This window comes from Parus major, chromosome 15 (assembly GCF_001522545.3).
Source record: "Parus major isolate Abel chromosome 15, Parus_major1.1, whole genome shotgun sequence".
NCBI classification, from domain to species: Eukaryota; Metazoa; Chordata; class Aves; order Passeriformes; family Paridae; genus Parus; species Parus major.
This window is the reverse complement of record NC_031784.1, coordinates 8,082,578-8,100,741: the sequence shown is the minus strand read 5'-3', so window position 1 is coordinate 8,100,741 and position 18,164 is coordinate 8,082,578. Positions and strand designations below refer to the sequence as shown.

The 18,164-nt window shown below is 41.8% G+C and overlaps 1 protein-coding gene across 3 annotated transcripts; it reads left to right on the top strand.

The window, feature by feature from the left end:
- The first annotated feature begins 193 nt into the window (after positions 1-193).
- UBE2L3 (ubiquitin conjugating enzyme E2 L3) lies at positions 194-17,778 on the top strand. Of its 3 annotated transcripts, none has more exons than XM_015643766.2 (4): positions 194-296; positions 8,500-8,595; positions 11,881-12,067; positions 15,098-17,778. In XM_015643766.2, the coding sequence occupies exons 1-4, from the start codon at positions 270-272 to the stop codon at positions 15,250-15,252; spliced, it is 465 nt and encodes a 154-aa protein (XP_015499252.1). In that variant the 5' UTR covers positions 194-269; the 3' UTR covers positions 15,253-17,778. The 3 variants fall into 3 exon arrangements, with proteins under 3 accessions (XP_015499252.1, XP_015499251.1, XP_033373943.1); XM_015643765.1 differs by lacking the exon at positions 194-296 and adding an exon at positions 889-945; XM_033518052.1 differs by lacking the exon at positions 194-296 and adding an exon at positions 2,881-2,979.
- Positions 17,779-18,164: the final 386 nt, after the last annotated feature.

Genomic DNA, 18,164 nt, shown 5'->3' with positions numbered 1-18,164 from the left:
AATCGGGCCGAATGAAGCCGAGCCGGGCAGAAGAGAGCCCAGCCGAGCCGAGCACAGCCGAACACAGCCGAGCAGGGCCGGGCCGGGCCGGGCCGGGCCGAACCGAACCGAGCCGAGCCGAGCCGAGCCTGGCCGAGCCGAGCCTGGCCGCGCAGACCCGAGCCCAGCCCAGCCCAGCCCAGCCGAGCGCCTGCCCCGCCCCAGGAAGCGCAGGGTTTAGCGGCCGGCCCGCGCCGCGATGCATTGTGGGGCGCAGCAGCAGAGCCAAGATGGCGGCCAGCAGGAGGCTGATGAAGGTAACAGCGCCGGGCAGGGCCGTCGGGCGGGCGGCCCCGGCTCCCGCGGCTGCCCCTCCGCCCTGGCCCTCTCTGGCAGCGCGGGGCCGCCTCCGCCGCCGCGCCCCGGTGGGGCGGCCTCATCCGCGCCCCTCGGCGGCGCCCCGCGCCCGAGCGGCCAGAGCGGGAGCAGCCGGCACTTGGGCCGCGGCCGTGAGGGGCCGCGCCGCCCCCCCGCCGCCGCCGCCCCGCGCTCTGGCAGCGCCCCGCGGGCCCGGCTGCCGCCCGGGGCTGGGCGGGAGCGCTGGGCGGGCGCCGCGGGCTGCCCCGACCCTCTCGCTCGGGGGGCTCCAGGGTGACTAAGCAAAGAGGAAGGGACGGGGGGAAGGAAACGCCGCCGCCCGGGGCCGGGGCATCCCCGGGACGGCGGGAGGGCTCGGCGGCCCTGCCGGGGGAGGGCTCGGCGGGGAAGCGCTCTCTCCTCCCTGCGGAGGGAGGTTCGCCGCTCCCCCACGCTCGCCCCGGTGAGGAACCGTCCCCAGACGCCCAGGGATGAAATAATTTCGTTTTCGTTGTTTCGGAGAGTAACCTCTTCCTTGTATGAGTAAGAGGTTTATCACACTGAAACATGGACCTGGGTTCAGAAGTTTCTTCATTCGCTGCGGACGTGGTAATGTTTTTGTCTTCACTCTTATTTGTTCTGAACCGTGGATGATACTTGGAAATGGAAACTCGGCCCCAGTTGGGCTTTAACCAAGAGCAGCTAGAATTTATGGTTAAATACCACTCGGGATTATGTTTCTCATTAATTTCTTTGAGGAGGAAGGTACTTAGAAGGAAAATAGTAACTGTTGCCCCCAAAGCACTCAAATTTTTTTTATGTGCTGTATATAATTGCTAATTAACATCACAAACTGTAAGCAGTGAGGTTTGCCTAGGACACACGCACATAGCATAAAATTTATTCATCTGTAAAATGCTATGGCAGAACCCAAATTTGCATGCAAAGTGCCTGTGGGGAAATCAATGAACTTTACAGGCCAGTCCTGGGAAATGGAGGGGGAAGACCCCATAATTGTTGAGCAATGTTTCAGCCTTATTAAAAAACCCATCCCTGTGGGGTGGAGAGTAACCCTGCACTGGTATTTGATAGATATTTGGGTGATTCTGTTAAACTTAATCCTTTAATACCAGTTTTACAGCTGGCTTCAAGGACATGGACCTCCAGTAGGGCTGGGATTTCACCAGGACATGTTTGTGGCACACCCTGAAGTTGTATTTCCTTAATGGTGCAGATGTATTAAATAACCATTATAACTTGGGTGTTTTGGAAGAAACCAATAACTTAGCAGTGCTTCTATAAGACTCATTTTGTTGGTTTAAATATTCTATGGAACATTTAAAAATTAAATAGTAGATAGATTGTGTGGAGTGTCATTCATAGATATTAAAAATCAGTAGGCATAAACCTTTAATTGTCCTTAAGGATCCTGGTGAGATGGGATTCATTTTTTATTTCATTTTTGATAGCTCTATATTTTCTCAGGGATTTAGTATCATAATCACTGTGTCTGTTGCTTCATACTCAAAGTTTCCCTTATTTTCAGATATAAAATTAAATGGTTGTTTACTATTTTTATAAGGCAGCTTTTCTGCCTGTTCTGAAAAAATACGTTCATTTTTGTTCAGAAGCACATCACTACTACTCTGGTAGGAATAATATATATTTGCAAATTTTTTTGTTAATTTAAAATAAGAAGAAAAGGCAAGAAAATTACTCTTAATGTTTTCAGTGTCTCTTGCTTTTCAGCCCCCCTCCTCATTTCCACTATACTTCTGAAACATTAGTACTTCGGTCTTTCACTAAAATGAGTTTTGATGATGTGATTTTCCAGAAAATTGGTGTGGCACTTGTTTCTTAGAGGGAGTGGTGTGGGAATGAAGGAGATATTGATAACTTACCTCTTGTATTTTCACTTTTGTTTTTGTTGCCTAATATCTGTGGGTTGTTTGTGCTGTGTGTGGGTTTTATGCAGTTGAAGAGCTGTGGGTTGCTCTGTCCCACAACTTGCAGAGGCTGTTCAGTCAGCAGCTCCCTTCCTGCTCTGGGGAGTCAAGGCAGCCCAAAAGGCTCTGGCTTTGCCATTCATCTGGGTAGGAACAAAGTAGAGCTCTCGTAGGGATGATGTCATCGGGATTGCTGCAGCATGATGTGAAGGTCCAGACTCACACATGTATCAACTTAATATCACTGTTAAAGTCCCAGATTCACAGGTTCACTTGCATTTAAAGTCTTTCAATGCTGAAGTTTTGCAAGTGGGAAGAGTCTTTGGGGTGTCTTTGTCAGGGCCTTAGAATGATGAGTGATTATAACTAAAGGAAATAGGGTTTTTTACTGTGTCAGTCAATTACCTTTAAAATAATTTAGGATAAGCATTAACTGTCTTTTCTTTGAGCTAAATAATCAGGCTTGTCTTTGATAAATGAGACTAAACCTTAAACCTTTTATAGTTATATAAAATTAAGCAATTCCTGTTTCCTTAAGGTCTTGCCAACATTTTGAAGTACTGCATTTTTTCTGGACTCAAGTCATGCATCATAGTTATTCATATTAATCACCATGGCTCAAAGAGACTGGATGCAGTACATCCATAATAACTCACTGTCTGCCTGTAGAAGACTGGGAGTCATGTCCACTGTCCAGGTGGGAATGGATGCCCTTTTCCAGTTGGGGAAGCCATTTGCATCTTCAGTTCACAAAGCTCTGTGTGAAACAAGCATTATAAATTTTGCCGTTCTACTTGTACCAGTCGATTTTAAACGTGAATTCAAGTTATAAAGACAACAAGATCAGCTTGTTAACTGAGGGTGTGTTTGAACAAGTCACCTTCCCTAGGCCAAAGACCTTTTTTACGGCCTCCTTTTGCCGAGCTTTGTCCCATCAAATAGTGCCATCTAACTGAAGTCTTCTCCCCTGATTCACAGCATCTCTGTGGAGGTGTGTCCTTCCAGGAGTACACCTAGCTTAGCAAAAACGTGGAATAAACATGGCTAATGACTCATATTCCAATGACATCTGAGGTGGAGGTTTGATCTGTGAGCAACCCTTGCACCTCTTCTAAGTGACCCAGTTGTTGAATCCTGACTCCTTGTGAAATGTGAACGATGGGAAAGAAGTAGTCTTTGTCAAGGACGTGGTGGTGTGGACAGTTTCTCTCTCGGGGTTAAAACAGGCAAATATGGAGTGATTATATTTAGGAGAGGATCTAAGGCTTCTCTTTGAAAGGGGTGCTGGGCTTCATGGCCCTTTCTCATAGAAGTGAAATTGTCTGCAGGCCATATGATGGGGAGTACAGATCTCCCAGAGACATGCCAGAGACTTCAAGGAAAGGCCTTGCACAGTTGCCACCTACTAATGTAAAAGAAGCCATTCTCCATGCTGGATCCCTAGCTAAGTGCAGTGTGGTGCAGAGGGAAGGCTCTTGTGGTGCTGGACACTCACAGTACTTGCAGGGGTGGTAGCATGTGGTGCTGAGCTGCTTCTCCCAGAGGGTGTCTGGGTGCTCCTGGAGAAGGCTGTGCTGCCCCGGGTGTGGAGCTGGACCCTTCCATGGTGGCTACCTGGGATGGAGCTCAGGTGTCTGTAAGATGCGTGCTTTGGTTTCCTGGTTTTTAGATGTTCAAAAGTATCTCTAGGGGTAGAAATTGAAAATTGGCTTAAATAGTAAATAACACTTCACATAGGAGGTGAGATATGTAGACAATTATTTTAATGTTACTGTTTTTATGCTGCTTCCATAGTTCCATAGTCAAACATTTATGCAACTGTTGAACTCCATGATAAAACACAAACATGGGACCACACCCAAGTAGGTTGCCTGCAATCTCCAGGATGCTGTGGTCCTGTAAACACTGTAGTGCTCCCAAATAAAGGGGTTTTAAACAACTCTGATTCTTGAAAAAGAATTTAAATTGATCCAAACTTCAGTTCTTAGTAACAAGGGAAATACGGTTTTGAGCAACATATGATTGTCCTTAGGCAGAAGTGAGAATATCAATGCATTTTCCCCTTTTGAAACTGAGAATTGACAAAAGGACTTTTAATCAAATGAAATTACTTTGCCAAAAAATAGAATTGCTCAGTCAATAAGACATGAGTGTCCAGGGTTGTAATGTTGCAGAGGAAACACTGCTGATTCTTGAAAGAACTAAATTCTATTTCTGTTTTTGGTTGGATTTGTGATGGGTTGGGGGTTTGTGTGTGTGGTAGAATCAGATTTTAAGGTGTTTTATTAAGACTTCTCTGTACTGTAAATGCAGAAAGTGAAACTGGCCAGTTCCTGATCAGTGTTTTGGAGCCTGTTTGACTTACAGGCATTTTTTAGAGAATGTATTCAAAAGCAGGTAAATATAAGTTGTAATAATTGTTTAGAGTTATTTCAGGAGACTTTTGGTTTTATTTGTGAATTTAGTAGCATTCTGGGCTTGAGGCAGAATTTGTTAAAGTCAGTATCAGCTCTTACACTTTTTCCCATATTCTGGGATTGCACTCTTAGAAGTATTTGCCTTCACTACATTTTCCTTTCTGGCTTGGGTTTTTAGAGAAGTCCCAAAACTTGAAAGATGCACAGACAACACAGTTGCAGGTTTTTTAAAAGACTTAGCTATATTTTAAGCTGATGCCCCTTTTCTTTCTACTTTCAAACATTTGATTTTTGATTTGAACAGTACAAATTATTGCAAAGTATTGAAAAATAACAATTTGTAAACCGTTCATGGTTATATATGAGAAGTAGTATGTATTTTTGACTGCCTTCTGCATTATATGCTTGAGGATCAGGTACCTTCTCTAAAACAGTGTTTTCTCCATTTCATGTGCTGTGTATAACACTTCAAACATCAAATTCCAAATTAAAAAGATCATTTCTCAAGAGAGCCCCATGAACTAAGACATCTCAGTTTTTCAAGTGGATAAACCAAAGCGGCCAAGGTCACATGCAAGGTTGATAAAGGAGCGGGGAGTGAAGACTGAAATTTACTGCAGTCATCTAACCTTTAGTTATGCTCCTCCTGTGCTCCTTTAATTATGTTACTTGACAAAATTAGGGGGTGGAGGACAAGAAAAGGAATTAATCTATTTACTGTCTGCCTAGACTCGTAAGTATTACTTTGAAATAAATATCTGGACTGTATCCTTTTATCTCATAGCTTTTGTCCCTTTGGAGTTGCTCAAGCCCACGTTAAACTTATTGTTAGCTTTTAATCTGTGTTGCTTGAAAGTATTTAGTAGCTCATTCACTTTTTTAACAGTACTTTTATACTGCAGTTGTGTCTGCCTCCCTAGCCCTGAGGCAGTTAGATCTTTATTATGGGTTTTGGCAGTTGCTAGAAGAAAAAAATCCAAACAACCTCCCCTCACACCCTTAAATTGTGTCTGGTGAAGGTCTTACCACTCCTGAAAGCTGCTGGCCTGTGTAGTGTTAAACTGCAGTTGTGGGGACTGTAGTGGGGAAAGAGCTGTTTGTAAAGAACTGCACCACGGAGTTGATTCATTTGGAGTGACATACAAAGTCTGAAACACTCCCTGGTATAAGAAAAGCAATTTCTAGTATAAATTGCAATCTGTCTAAGCCCATAGTTCACGTGTGTGCCCTACTAAGGTGGCTGGATTGTCCCTGACCTCTGCAGTCCTGGCTGCGTGTGAGGCACGGAGCTGCCGGCTTTATCCCTGGCTGTCCCTCGCACAGCTGTCAGCTCCTCCCGCAGGAGAAGGGCACGGTACAGGCCTGACACACTCCAGTAATTTACCACGGCTTTGATTTTGGAAGTGGGTTCCTGCAAAGAACATGTCAGTTTAAAGAGGAAGATGGCCTGAATAATTTTTGTCTAGTTTAGTGCCTCTGTACTGTTTAATTCCCTCCCTCATATGGTGGACTTGAGAAAAAATGGAAAACAATTTGTATATTTATTTTAACTTTTCATTGATGGCATACAAAGTTTTACAGTTTTATAATGATGTCTGTATGGGATTCTTGCGTTTCTTAATTCAGCATCCAATTTTTTAACCTGAATCTAACTATAAAATGTAGGTGTTTGAACTTCCAGCAATGTGAAGCCACGCTTTTCTAATTTGTTCTATTAGCTTAATAACATACCTGAATTATAGAGTCATAGTCCTTCCTTTTTTTGCATCTGGAAGATTGTTTTCTCGGCCAGCAGTGGTACAATGCTGTTGCCTGAACCTGGGACAAAAGTTCCTGCTTGGAAGCTGCAGTCCCACTGTGTGTAATGGGGGAGATTTCTGTCATGTGTGTGATGCTTTTACTATAGTAACTAGAAAATAGTCTGAGCCCATTTTCCTTGCCTTGTTTTAGAGAGAAGGCACTTGCGATATTGCACATTTATTCACTCTAAACACCTATTGCTTAATTAGCTTATTTTGTTCCCAGTGTCTGATGTGTTACATCTAGTGTGGAGTGGAATTTATTCCTTTTACATGCTGTGGAGTAGTGGTTTGCATGTCTGTATGTGATGGGAGTGAGCAGCAAAACTCAGAGCAAGTTCCTCTCCTGACCCTGTCAGGACAAAGTCAGCCTGGGGTCCAGCTGGCTCTCCCTGAGCTGCTGCTTTGTGCAGGAGAACTCAAGGGACTGGGAGGATTTGCACTCTGAGTGATGGTAAAGCACCTCTCAGAGCTGCGATCATAAAGGTTATTTTCTTTTGAATATTTTGTTTTGCTCTTTCTATCCCTATAAATATGCTTCATGGGATTATTTTTGGGGGGTTTATGTTTTTCTGCTCTAAGGAAATAGGATAATCCTCTTAGCTCTTTAAAAAAAACACCCAAACTGTCTGTGACATTGCATAAATCGAGCAGCAGTAGAATTTGGGGATTAATCCATGGGTCTAGACTAAAAAGTCACTGTTAGTATCATGAGGATAGTGTTAGGCATCAATTCAGTATCCAAGCCTCCAAGGTTAAACTTGCTTTAGTAGGTGCAGTGGGTAGGAATATAAATGTTCATTTGCTGGTATGTGGCTCTCATGATTTTTGTTCCACATGCGCTTGGAATTTTCATTTTCGCTTTGGTTTTGAATTTTATCAAGATGCTGAATTTATGCAAGGGGTTACTGCAAGTATTAAATCTGCCAGTCAAGTGCAGAGAGGTTTGATCCAAGATGAACATAGAGGTATTTTAGAAAACAAACCATGGACAGTTCAGCACTTGTAGCAGAAAAACTGATCTTTTTTGGTTTTCGTTGTGTAGTGCTTTTGCTTGTAATTGGGGAGTTTATCATAATTATATCCAGCCTGATTTTGGAAGATGCCTGCACCCAGTGCAGAGCTGAACACTGTCAGAGCACCCCAGTGCTGCTGTCTAAGCAACATTTTTCCTAACCTGTGCAGCCACCAGGCGTGTGCTGCAGTTTTGAAAGCACTGGGAAACTTTTATGTTTTGCTATGGATGATTTTTGAATTCATATTTGGTTAAATTCTCTTTAAAGATAAAATGGCAGAGTTCAACCACAAAGGACTGTAATGTTGTGGGGGAAATAAAAGTGAAACCTTAAGGTGTTTCTTTTTAGGTCTTCTGAAATACTTCATGAAATAGTCCCTACAGTAGGGCTTATATGTCATTTTAAATAAAAAAATGCTGAAATATTTATTTTGTTGATACCTGGTTTGCTAACTGATTAAAAATAGTTTGACTGGTGCAGAAAGATAACCTTGCTCAAGACTGACACAGCTTTAAAGAGAGAAATCCTAGTGTGTAGTGTGAGCTTTGAGGTACTAATAGTGTGAGCTTTGAGGTACTAAACAGAGAGCTGAATCTTTTCAAGTTACTGCTCCAAACAAGGCTTGTTTATCTTAGATTGATATTTTTCTGGGTTTGGATCACTTTAAGCTGTTCATGCAGGAATTTGTTCATTTTCAGTTGAAATAATTGGCCTGTTCAGTGGTTTTATCCCTGTTTAAAACTATTATGAAATAAGTTCTTCCAAATCACTGTTTTCCTTCACACAAGTCCTAAGATGCATTTTATTTCTACAGTCAGAGTATTATCAATAGTCTGTGACCAAAGGCGCTGATTTACGTTTGAGATAGAAAAACATTTTTAAATGTAGTTTTTTAATACTTCTGCTTCATTGTGTCTATAATGATGTGTGCATCTCGGTTAATACAGTTATTAACTTACACTTAACACTTTGTTTTGCTTTCCAGGAGCTTGAAGAAATCCGCAAATGTGGAATGAAAAACTTCCGTAATATCCAGGTTGATGAAGCTAATTTATTGACCTGGCAAGGGCTTATTGTTCCTGTGAGTATAGACTACTCCTTATGAGCTTTAAAATAAAACGAGGATCATTTGTATCTCATAAATCCACAGCTCAGCAGTGCTGCTGGTGACCATGAAATGATTCGTTACTGTAGGCCTGGACACATGGCTGGGGCTCCATGGTGGCTCTGGGCTGCTGGGAGAGGTGTTGGAAGGGGGAAGCAAGTGAAGTTTGCTTTTACATTAAGCCTAAAGTACAAAATGCACATGATCATGAGGAAAAAGAATGGAAATACAAACTCCTTAATGTGTTTTTTTAATTTACTAGATTTATTAGTAGGATATAACTGAGTATTGGGAATGCAAGGAAAAGGTTTGGATTTTCCAAAGTGAGCTCTTTAAATGAAAGTAGTATCTTTATTTAGGCATTAGTTACTGCCAAAGTAAACCTATTTCACTTAGTTTTTTTAAAAGCACTACAGTCTTCTTAGGGAATGTTTAATCAAAGCAGATAACCCTTTTCTTAGTCGAATACAGAGGGATTTGTTACTAAGGGGAAAGCAGGAAATGTGCTGTGTTGGTTTCTTGGTTGAAAATCACTTGGATTTTCACCTCTTGTTTTTTCCCCTGCTGTGGCCCATAGCAGTGGGAAATGGCTGGCTTGGTTCTTAGAGCTATTTTTAGTCTGCAGCAATAGGGGATGGGCCATGGGGGCAGCAGTTGTGGTTTTCTGTGGGTGCTGCCAGAAAGCCTCCCCAACCAGTGTAAGTCTGTCTTTTTATTATATGAGTAAGACTTTGAGACATCTCTGTAGCAGTGCCTCTGCCTCGTTAGTCAGAGGCTGCTCTGGAGCTCACATGGCACAGGCTGAGGTAATGGCTGGGCCTTTACACTGTAAATGCTGTGGAATACATTACGTTTACTGTTTGCTTATGGATTGCAAGTGATTCCTTGGAGTGGCTGACACTACTACAAACAAAGCAAGCAGGATCTGACACTGAAATTAGAGCTGAGGAACAACTTGCTTTAATCAGCCACTTTGTGGTTCAAGTGTAACAGTTTAGTGCTTTGATAATACTTTGAAGCAGTATAAGGTTGGTAAATATGACTAATAAAGCAAAACACAAAAATACTTGTTTATTCCTGTTAAGATTAGGAATGTGTGGTGTATAGCAGTTATTTTTAACAGTTTCTGCTCAACAGAGGATGAGTGTGCTGTTTGTTTTGCAAAGCTTTGCAGCATCACAAGTGTTTAAATGTTGGCACAGTGGACTGTGCTCCAGATCTGCCTTTTGGTTTGTAATGTCCTGTTACAGGGGAAATAGCCTCAAATGCACTGCTGGTATAGTTAAGGGAGAATTTTGTTAAGAAATTGCACTTCCTATAGTAATTTAAAATGTGTTGTTTGTGTTCAAAGAGTAGTATAAGTTTTTATACTGAGGTTATGCTATAGATGTTTTGGTGTTACTGTCTCTTGAGCTATTTTTGGTACCGCAGTTGATAGCTTAAAAATGCAATACATGAGCTCACTCAAAGTTAAACTTTCTTCTCTGTGTTTTTGCTTCACGTGCTGTTTCCATTTTAGCAAATGTCCTTACTTAGGGTTTAAAGACACATATTTCAGTAGGACTAACCAGCTGCTGATTATTAAATGCTATAATTGGGCATTTCTTGGTCAGCTGCTTAATGATGGTGTGAAAGATAATGCTTATTATTTTTAATAGTGTTCCTACGGAACTACTGTGAAAGATAACATAAAGGTGAGCTATAAAGCTTGAAAATGTAAAGATCATGTTTGTAACATATTTTATTCCTCAGAACAAGTGTTAGTTTTTAAGGGTATTCACTCAATTGAGAAGCTGAAGATACCCGGTCAACTTCCTTTTTGTGTTCTAAATTGTAGAATGAAGTAGTTTGTGACCTGTGGGTGGCCAGGGTACATTATTTATTTGATTTCAACATCAAAACAAGACTAGGTAGCCCATGCTCCTTGTTCATGTAAGAGGTACAGTGAAGAAAATAGATGTTTTGAAGGCAGGTCACTTGTGTCAGTTCACTGAACATCCTCACAGATTACAGCACATGATGCAGGCAAGAACAACTGAGCTGTGGGGGAAGAGGGCAGTGACTGCCTAAGTTGTCACCACCACCACAAGTTATTAGTTCAACTTCCAAAGCTTTAAGGATTGCTTGGATAAAAAGTTACTTTAAAGCCGCTGTAGTTGCCTCTCTGGCAGAAACTGTGCTGTATTTCTTACAAACACACAACCAGATTCTCCACATGGATGAGCCTAAAATGAAATGTTTTCTGTTGACAAATATTTCAATAGAATGCGCCCCACTGCCAAGTATTGGTAAATTCTGGAGTGGAATTGATTACAGGGATGGGTCTGGTTGCTAATGAAGAGTGTGTGTGTGTGATTATACTTTACACCAACTGGAAGCTCTCATCCTTTGATTCTTGTTCCCAGAGTGTTTGGAAAGGCTTCATTCCATAGTTACTGTTTTCAGTGCAGAACAGTATTTTCATAGGCTTTAAAAGTAGCAATGGTTTTATTTTTATTCTGCCTCTCTTGTGCAGTATCTGAAGCATCAGTATCAGTAGTCTAACAGGTTTTTCCAAGTGAAATTCTGGGCATTGTTTTTTCTGTTTCAGCATGAAGAACTGCTTTGCTCACTTCACAGTTCTCTCATCCTGCTCCTTCAAAACTGATCTGATAAGAGTGGGTGCTAAAACTGCATACAAATTCAGAATGTTCTCATCAGCAAACACAGTGAATATCTATCTTTAGTACCAATGAATGCTCAGCAGATTTTTGTGTAGTCAGCACAAAAACGTTCTCGAAACATTTAGGGAGATCTGTCAAACCAAATTGCATTGCTGTTCATGCCACCATGTTGTGAGACACACAAAATAACTGTTCAGAAACCCATTTCCCTTGTCAGGCTTGCTGTTTGTGTCTCAGAAAGGGTTTACTATGTTTTTGAAACATAAAGCAGGGAATAAAACTACTTACAAGAGACAGAGAGGGCCTTGAGTTGGAAGTAAATGGAGCTGGATGCTTTCTTACCTCTAGAAATGTCAGCCAGCTGTAGGACAATGGCAACCTGCTTTTTCCAGGGTGGATGCAAATGTGCAGGTTGTATTGCCTCTCACATAGGTTTTGATGTTTCCTGACACATAAACCTGGCAGTAGTGTTGGTAGAAAATGTCTTTCAAAGAGGTCATGCAAGAGATCAAAGAAATCCACGTCTGTACCATGCTGCTTTTCACTAGTGTCATACTAACATGTGCCACATTCTTGACATTCTGCCTTCTTGTTGCAGGACAATCCTCCATATGATAAAGGAGCCTTCAGGATTGAAATCAACTTCCCAGCAGAATATCCATTCAAACCTCCTAAGATTACATTTAAAACAAAGATCTATCACCCTAACATCGATGAAAAGGGGCAGGTTTGTCTGCCAGTAATTAGTGCTGAAAACTGGAAGCCAGCAACCAAAACTGACCAAGGTAGGACTCCGTGTGGAGAAAGAACTGGATATTGAGAAACTTTGTAGGGTCTTTGAGTTTAAAGCTAATAATGTTTCACTTGTCAGCTTCTCAGTGCTCTGAGGGTATATTCATTGTAAGGTTTGTCTCATGAATCACATGTGATGAGCACAGAATATAATTCTTGTGGAATCTCACTGTGTTACTGGAATGGGAGGTACTGGCACTGAAGTGGCATTTCCACCTCCAGGAAACCACTTCATGACTCAGGAGTTTATTAAGGAAGTGTCCACAGCATACTTTAAAATTTTGCTGGTAGTTTGTGTGGGGGTTATTCTGTGTTTCTTTTTCAACAGTGACTTTAGAATCCAAAGGTGTTCAGTAAATTCCTGGATGTTTGAAAGAAAGGGTCTAAAACCTCAAGGCTTTGTTTATTTTATAATCTGCCATGTGGCTTAGTTATTTGAACATATGGCTTGAATTATCATGGGAGTCGTAAACAAAATCTGAAATAATACCACAGATTAACTTGTAGTTCTTAAAAGATTATTGCTGTTGGGCTTGCCTTGTAGAGTGTCTTTGATAAGAATCTAAATATTGTAAGGAAAAAAGTTTTCTCAGGTTCTGTGGCAGACTTCAGTGTCATATAAGTAGGGTTTTTTCCTGTTGTTGCTTGCATGAATTGTTGGGGTGAGAATTTTGTGTTGTCTGGCACTTTCATTATTATAAATGTGGAAAGCAAACATCCTTGAATTTAATTCAAATCAGTAGCAGTTTAGGGCAGTGCTAGAGCTTCAGTGACACTAAAATATCTTTTTCCATAGGAGAAAATAATTCTCTATTCCAGGCTCTTCATTAAGGTTATTTTCACATGATCTGTGTTCCTGATAGAAAACAATGCTGTACTTAAAGTTTCTTTTTTCTGTGCACCCCTGTGTGCTAAAGAAAGTACTTCCTGTTGTGTGATCTTGCCCAAAGACAAAAGAGGAAAATTCCTGTAGTTGTTTTAGAAGAGATGAAGCAGCTGAATGTTGGTGAAAATGGAGGTGTGGCAGCAAAAGAAACCTGTGAAATGAGACAGCCAAGATCTTCAATTTGTTGTAGATTTATCCCTGATTATACAGGACAAAGGTCCTAGGGAGAGAGGAGATGGAAAGAACGTGTGGAAGGTTTCTGTTCTATTCCACACCTGAGCAGCTGTCTTGGTGCTATCAGCCCCTGCTAGTTAACTAAATTACTTGCACGTTTCTACTCAGCTTGAAAAACAAGCTGTCATTAGCTGAAACTACTCTAACAATTGTTTGCATGCAGGAAATAGTCAGTGTCTCCCTGAGAAGTAGCAATTCCCTTTTTATCTGAGAGAGTGAATAAAAGCTGTGCTAAAATCGGAATTTGGAACCGATCCTGGGTATCAAAATATTACAAATTTCTCTAGGTCTGTTGTGTTGTGTTTTTTTATTTCTCTTAACTCTTTCTTCAGTAAGTTGTTTTAGTGTCAACTTCTATTGTTACTACATGGTTGTACGAACCTGTGACAGTGTTACTAAAACCCTGTTTAAATGTCTGTTCCTTTTCCTTCAGATTTCCTCTGCACTGAAAAATCGCTCTCAGCTTTTCTCAGTGAAATAATGTGACATCATTAGTACAGCATCAAAGTGACTGGTTTTGTTCATGCAGGTGTCAAAAAGAGATTGTTCATCATAAATCATTAACTTACCTTTCACATTCTAAATTTGCATCTTACTGCTGTACTTTTGGTAAATTTATGCTTAATATTAGAAACAATTGTTATGGCAGGATAGTCTTCAAACACTGTGGATATTGAGGCAGCTCCTGTTCTGCCAGGAGTCAGCTCCTGTTCTGCCAGGCCTGTTTTTTTCTGTCTTGTTACTGTTATTAAGGTTATTGAACACACATTTTCTCTGTAGTGTTTTTGCATGCCTTGCCCAGTGAGAAGGGATTGCCACTCAAGTGTTTCTGCTGGTTTCAGCAATGTGATGGTAGTTGTTGTAAGGACTGGTGAGTTACTGTGAGGGAAGCTAGTATCAATTCTACTTTCCTTAGATAGTTTGATGCAGTTCAAACTTGCATTTGTGGTAAGAAGTGTTCCTGTTTAGCAGTTTAGAGACACAGGTCAGATTTGAGTGTGGCTTTGAGTATTTCTTTTGAGGTTTGTTCATGAGTGGAGAAGACTGAGATCAGTGCCCCAAACAAAGCCACTCTGGTGTTGTAGAAGCATCTGCTGTAGTGATCATCATTGTATGAACTTGCATTCCTGCCCAGGAACACTGACACCTTTGGGCAGCTGGGCAGTGGGACTCCTGATCCTTGTGAGCTTCCAATGGCTGTGAGGATGTGTGTGAGAAAAATGTAGCAGTAAATGGCACTGTGGGGTGTGAGGTTCGCTGTGTAAAAGTCAGGTGCATCTCCATTTCCTGAAGAATGACTTTCCTTCAGAAAGTGACAGGGCCATTGGTGACATTGCTGTGAGCACCTTGTCACTCTCACCCCGTGGTTTGCCCAGTGCATCTCTACTGGCTGCCTTGGGCACAGTAAAGGGAAGACTTTGCCTGCTGTTCATAGGAGAAGAATCATAGGGAAATAAAGCTGGAAAAAAGAGTTTCCAGAAGAGTCTGGGTCACAGCTGTGTCACTGTGACAGGTGTTGGGAAATGCTTCATGGTGCAAATTCTGTCTTTCCCCAATCCCTTCAGTGAACCTGTCTGAGAACTTTGATTTGTTCTCAGCCATAGGAGAGGATTTTAGATGGGATGCCAATTACATGGGAAATCATTTGTTGTGCACTTTGGTCTCTATTCATGTTGATTTTGTTTACAAATACGATTTTCTGGTGTTCATTCATGGTCATTGAACTAAATCTTGGCATATCACTACAGCTTACTCACGCCCTGCGCTTGAAAAGGCCTGAGATTTATGGGGATGTATTTAAATGCAGTTAAAGCTCTTTTCTTACAGGGGAATTTTGCTTACATTTTGATTTTGAAAAATTAACCATCTAAGTCTCTGACCATATTTATACTTCTTTTGACAGTAATCCAGTCCCTCATAGCACTGGTGAATGATCCACAGCCCGAGCACCCCCTCCGGGCTGACCTAGCTGAAGAATACTCTAAGGACCGTAAAAAATTCTGTAAGAATGCTGAAGAGTTTACAAAGAAATATGGTGAAAAGCGACCAGTGGACTAAAATCTGACACAAGCGCTGTCAGCAACCTATGATAGAAGATCGGAGCAGTGCATTTGAGACACCCCGTAAAGCAGGACTCTATGGAAAATTGACAAGTGCCACCTTTTGGTGTGAACTTGTGGCTGTTACTAACTTTCTACAGTTTTCTTAATCAAAAGTGGGCTAGGTAACCTGTAAAGAAAGGATTAAAATTTAAGATGTTCTAGTTCTGCTTTCTTTGTTTAAAAATCACTGCTTCAATATACTTTAAAGTATGCTGTTTTCTTTTTCTTGTCAGAATTTATCAAAAATATCTTAGACTTATATTCTGCCCTTAAATTGAAAAGGTTGTGGCTGTCATTTCTTATTTTTCCTTGCAGTTCCCACTATCTTGAGTTCATTCATTGGATTTTAACTCCCTCCTCAAAGTGATGTCTTAGGAAAAATATCCCAGTTCTGGCAGAAAATGATTGAGTGTTTGGCAGTTTCGTTTACTTTTCTTTCTAAATGTTGCACTGTGCTTTGTGGGACCTGTTGAAAGTTCCCCTGAACTTCAGTTTGTAACATAATAAACAAAATCCAACCCCACAAAACCAATCAGAAATAATGTCTGGGTCTGATGTAAATCTGGCCAACATCCATTAAACGGGGAAACCCAAGTTTTTGTGTGCGTCATTGAATTAGAATATGGCTTATGTTCTGCTCTTGAAAAACTTCGGAAAAAAATCTGTAGCAAACAAGTAGTGGAATGTGATTGCAAACTTCCTTCACTTCTATCTTTAATACCTATGCAGAGTAGCGGGAAACATGCACAGAACAACATTGCAACCAATCCAGGAGAGTTCCAGAAACTGGGGACCAAGAGGTACCAAAGTGACAAACTGTCTTTTGAGTTTAAAATCATTATTTTGGATATATTAATTTTGAATTCAAGAACTAAATCTGACAGCACTGCTGTCCTCTCTGAACGTTTTCCCTCAGAATGCGTCAGGAGTATCTGTGTTTGTGGGATGGCCCTCGAGCCATTCCCAGCCCCAGCACGGCTGCGAGGCCAGGCCTGAGCAATAAGGTGTGCCAGGGTGTGCTCAGCTGCTGCTGCTGCTGTGTTCAACACATGGGGCAGGGGATTCAGTGAGTGTTCAGTGTCAGGGGAGCCCCTCTGTGGCTGTCCCGGGGCACTCCTGCGCATGCTGAAGGAAAGGGAGCCCTTTCCCTTCAGAGCTGAGCATCCTCTGCTGTGTCTCTGCCGCTTCTGCTGCCTTTCCTCCCCAGCCCAGAGCGTGCTCCTAGCTCCAGTCAAACTGCCACACAGTCAACCTGCTGTCTCCCCTTCTGCAGCTGGGGTCTGCTACTGAGTGAATGGATTATTTCCAGAAATCTGTAGGTATCTGGGAGCACATATCATTTTGATGTGCAGGAAGCTGAGTTAAAAAAACCCTGACACCTAGGTGGTTGCCTGTACTCCTAAATTCAATTTTAATACAGCCTCTGCCTTTGCAACCTTTCAGAACTAGTGTGTCAAGCAGTAGCTCTCTCTTGTTTTTAATGTCTTGTGTATTTGCTATTTCCTCATTCATCCCTCTCCTCTGGCTTTCATTTCCAATTTAGTGTAAACAATGACAGCCCAGTACCTCACCTCTGTTGAAAGTAAATTTTTTTATAAGTTAGGGAGCTAAGAAATTTTATGTTTAAGTGTTCTTAGACAGATTCTTTGGCAGGTAAATAAAGTTAAACCACATTCACCTTATTTACGGAAACTTGCATTTCCTAAGTGTTTTCAGGCTTGTGAGAGCACTATTACCAAATTTTCACATCTTTGTGTCTTCATTTGCAGAAAGTTGGTACTGATTTTGTTTCGTTCACGCTCACTCAGATTCATAATAAAATAATGCCAAATTATCTGTCAAACTGAAGTGTGTAACTTCTGCATCACCTGAGTCACTGTACCTTTGATCATGTCTCTTGGCATGGAAACTTTACCATTCTCTAAATTTTATTTGAAACAAATCTGTAGCACTAGTTTGCTGCCCTTGTTGCTACTCAATAGTTACTCTGTGGTTGTAAAGCCTCTCAGGTCAAAGACTGCGTCTGTCTGCCTGGCTGTGCTCGGATGCCGCGGGAAGGGACGGAGGGGCTGTGCGACCGCAGGATCTCCGGCTGAGCCGCACCAGCCGCTCCCATCCAGCTGCAGAGGTCACACAAAGACAGATCTCGCTCTCGGTTCTCTTGGTGTGTTCTTCATCGTCCAATTGCTAAACTGTGAGACGCGTAAACAAAGTGCTGACGCGTGTCTGGGGTAGCCTCTGAACAAAGGGATCCAGCACCTGTGTGGCTGAAGGCTGAGGAGAAGAAATCCAAGTGTGAAGTCCTATGATAACTCAGGAAATCAAGCTCTTGTTCTCTCTGGTTCCCTAAGCCATGCTGAATTCTAAATGTGCAGTTGAACATCCACAGTGAATGCAGCGCACTGGTGAAACTACACCCAGGAGTACTGGTATAGGCTTTCTGCAAGTCCATTCTGCTACCCTAATAAAAATTGCTCTCAAAGGTTTTGTGGCATGGTTTTATTTTCACAGAGGTCTGGGAGTTAACTGGGATTGTAGTGTTCTCATTTGAACTTGGGTTGTCTTTAAAGCTTTCACAGAACCACTGAGAAATTTCCTTATCTCCTTATACTTCATGCACTTGAATGGTTCTCTGTTGAGTAGCCTTTTAAGTAGTTCATTATTCATTTCTCTAGTAAAACAGAATTTTGGGGTTTAATGCTCTACATTTAAAAATAAGGAATTTATGGAGTCCATTTATCACACTAGAGCCCTCAGGTAAAGGCTGCCCTCAGGTTTTCAGCGTTCAGCTGCCAGGAAATGCATCCAGAATTTCACAGGTGTGTCACGTGCTGACGGGTGCGATCAGAGCCAATCCAGCGCTTAGAA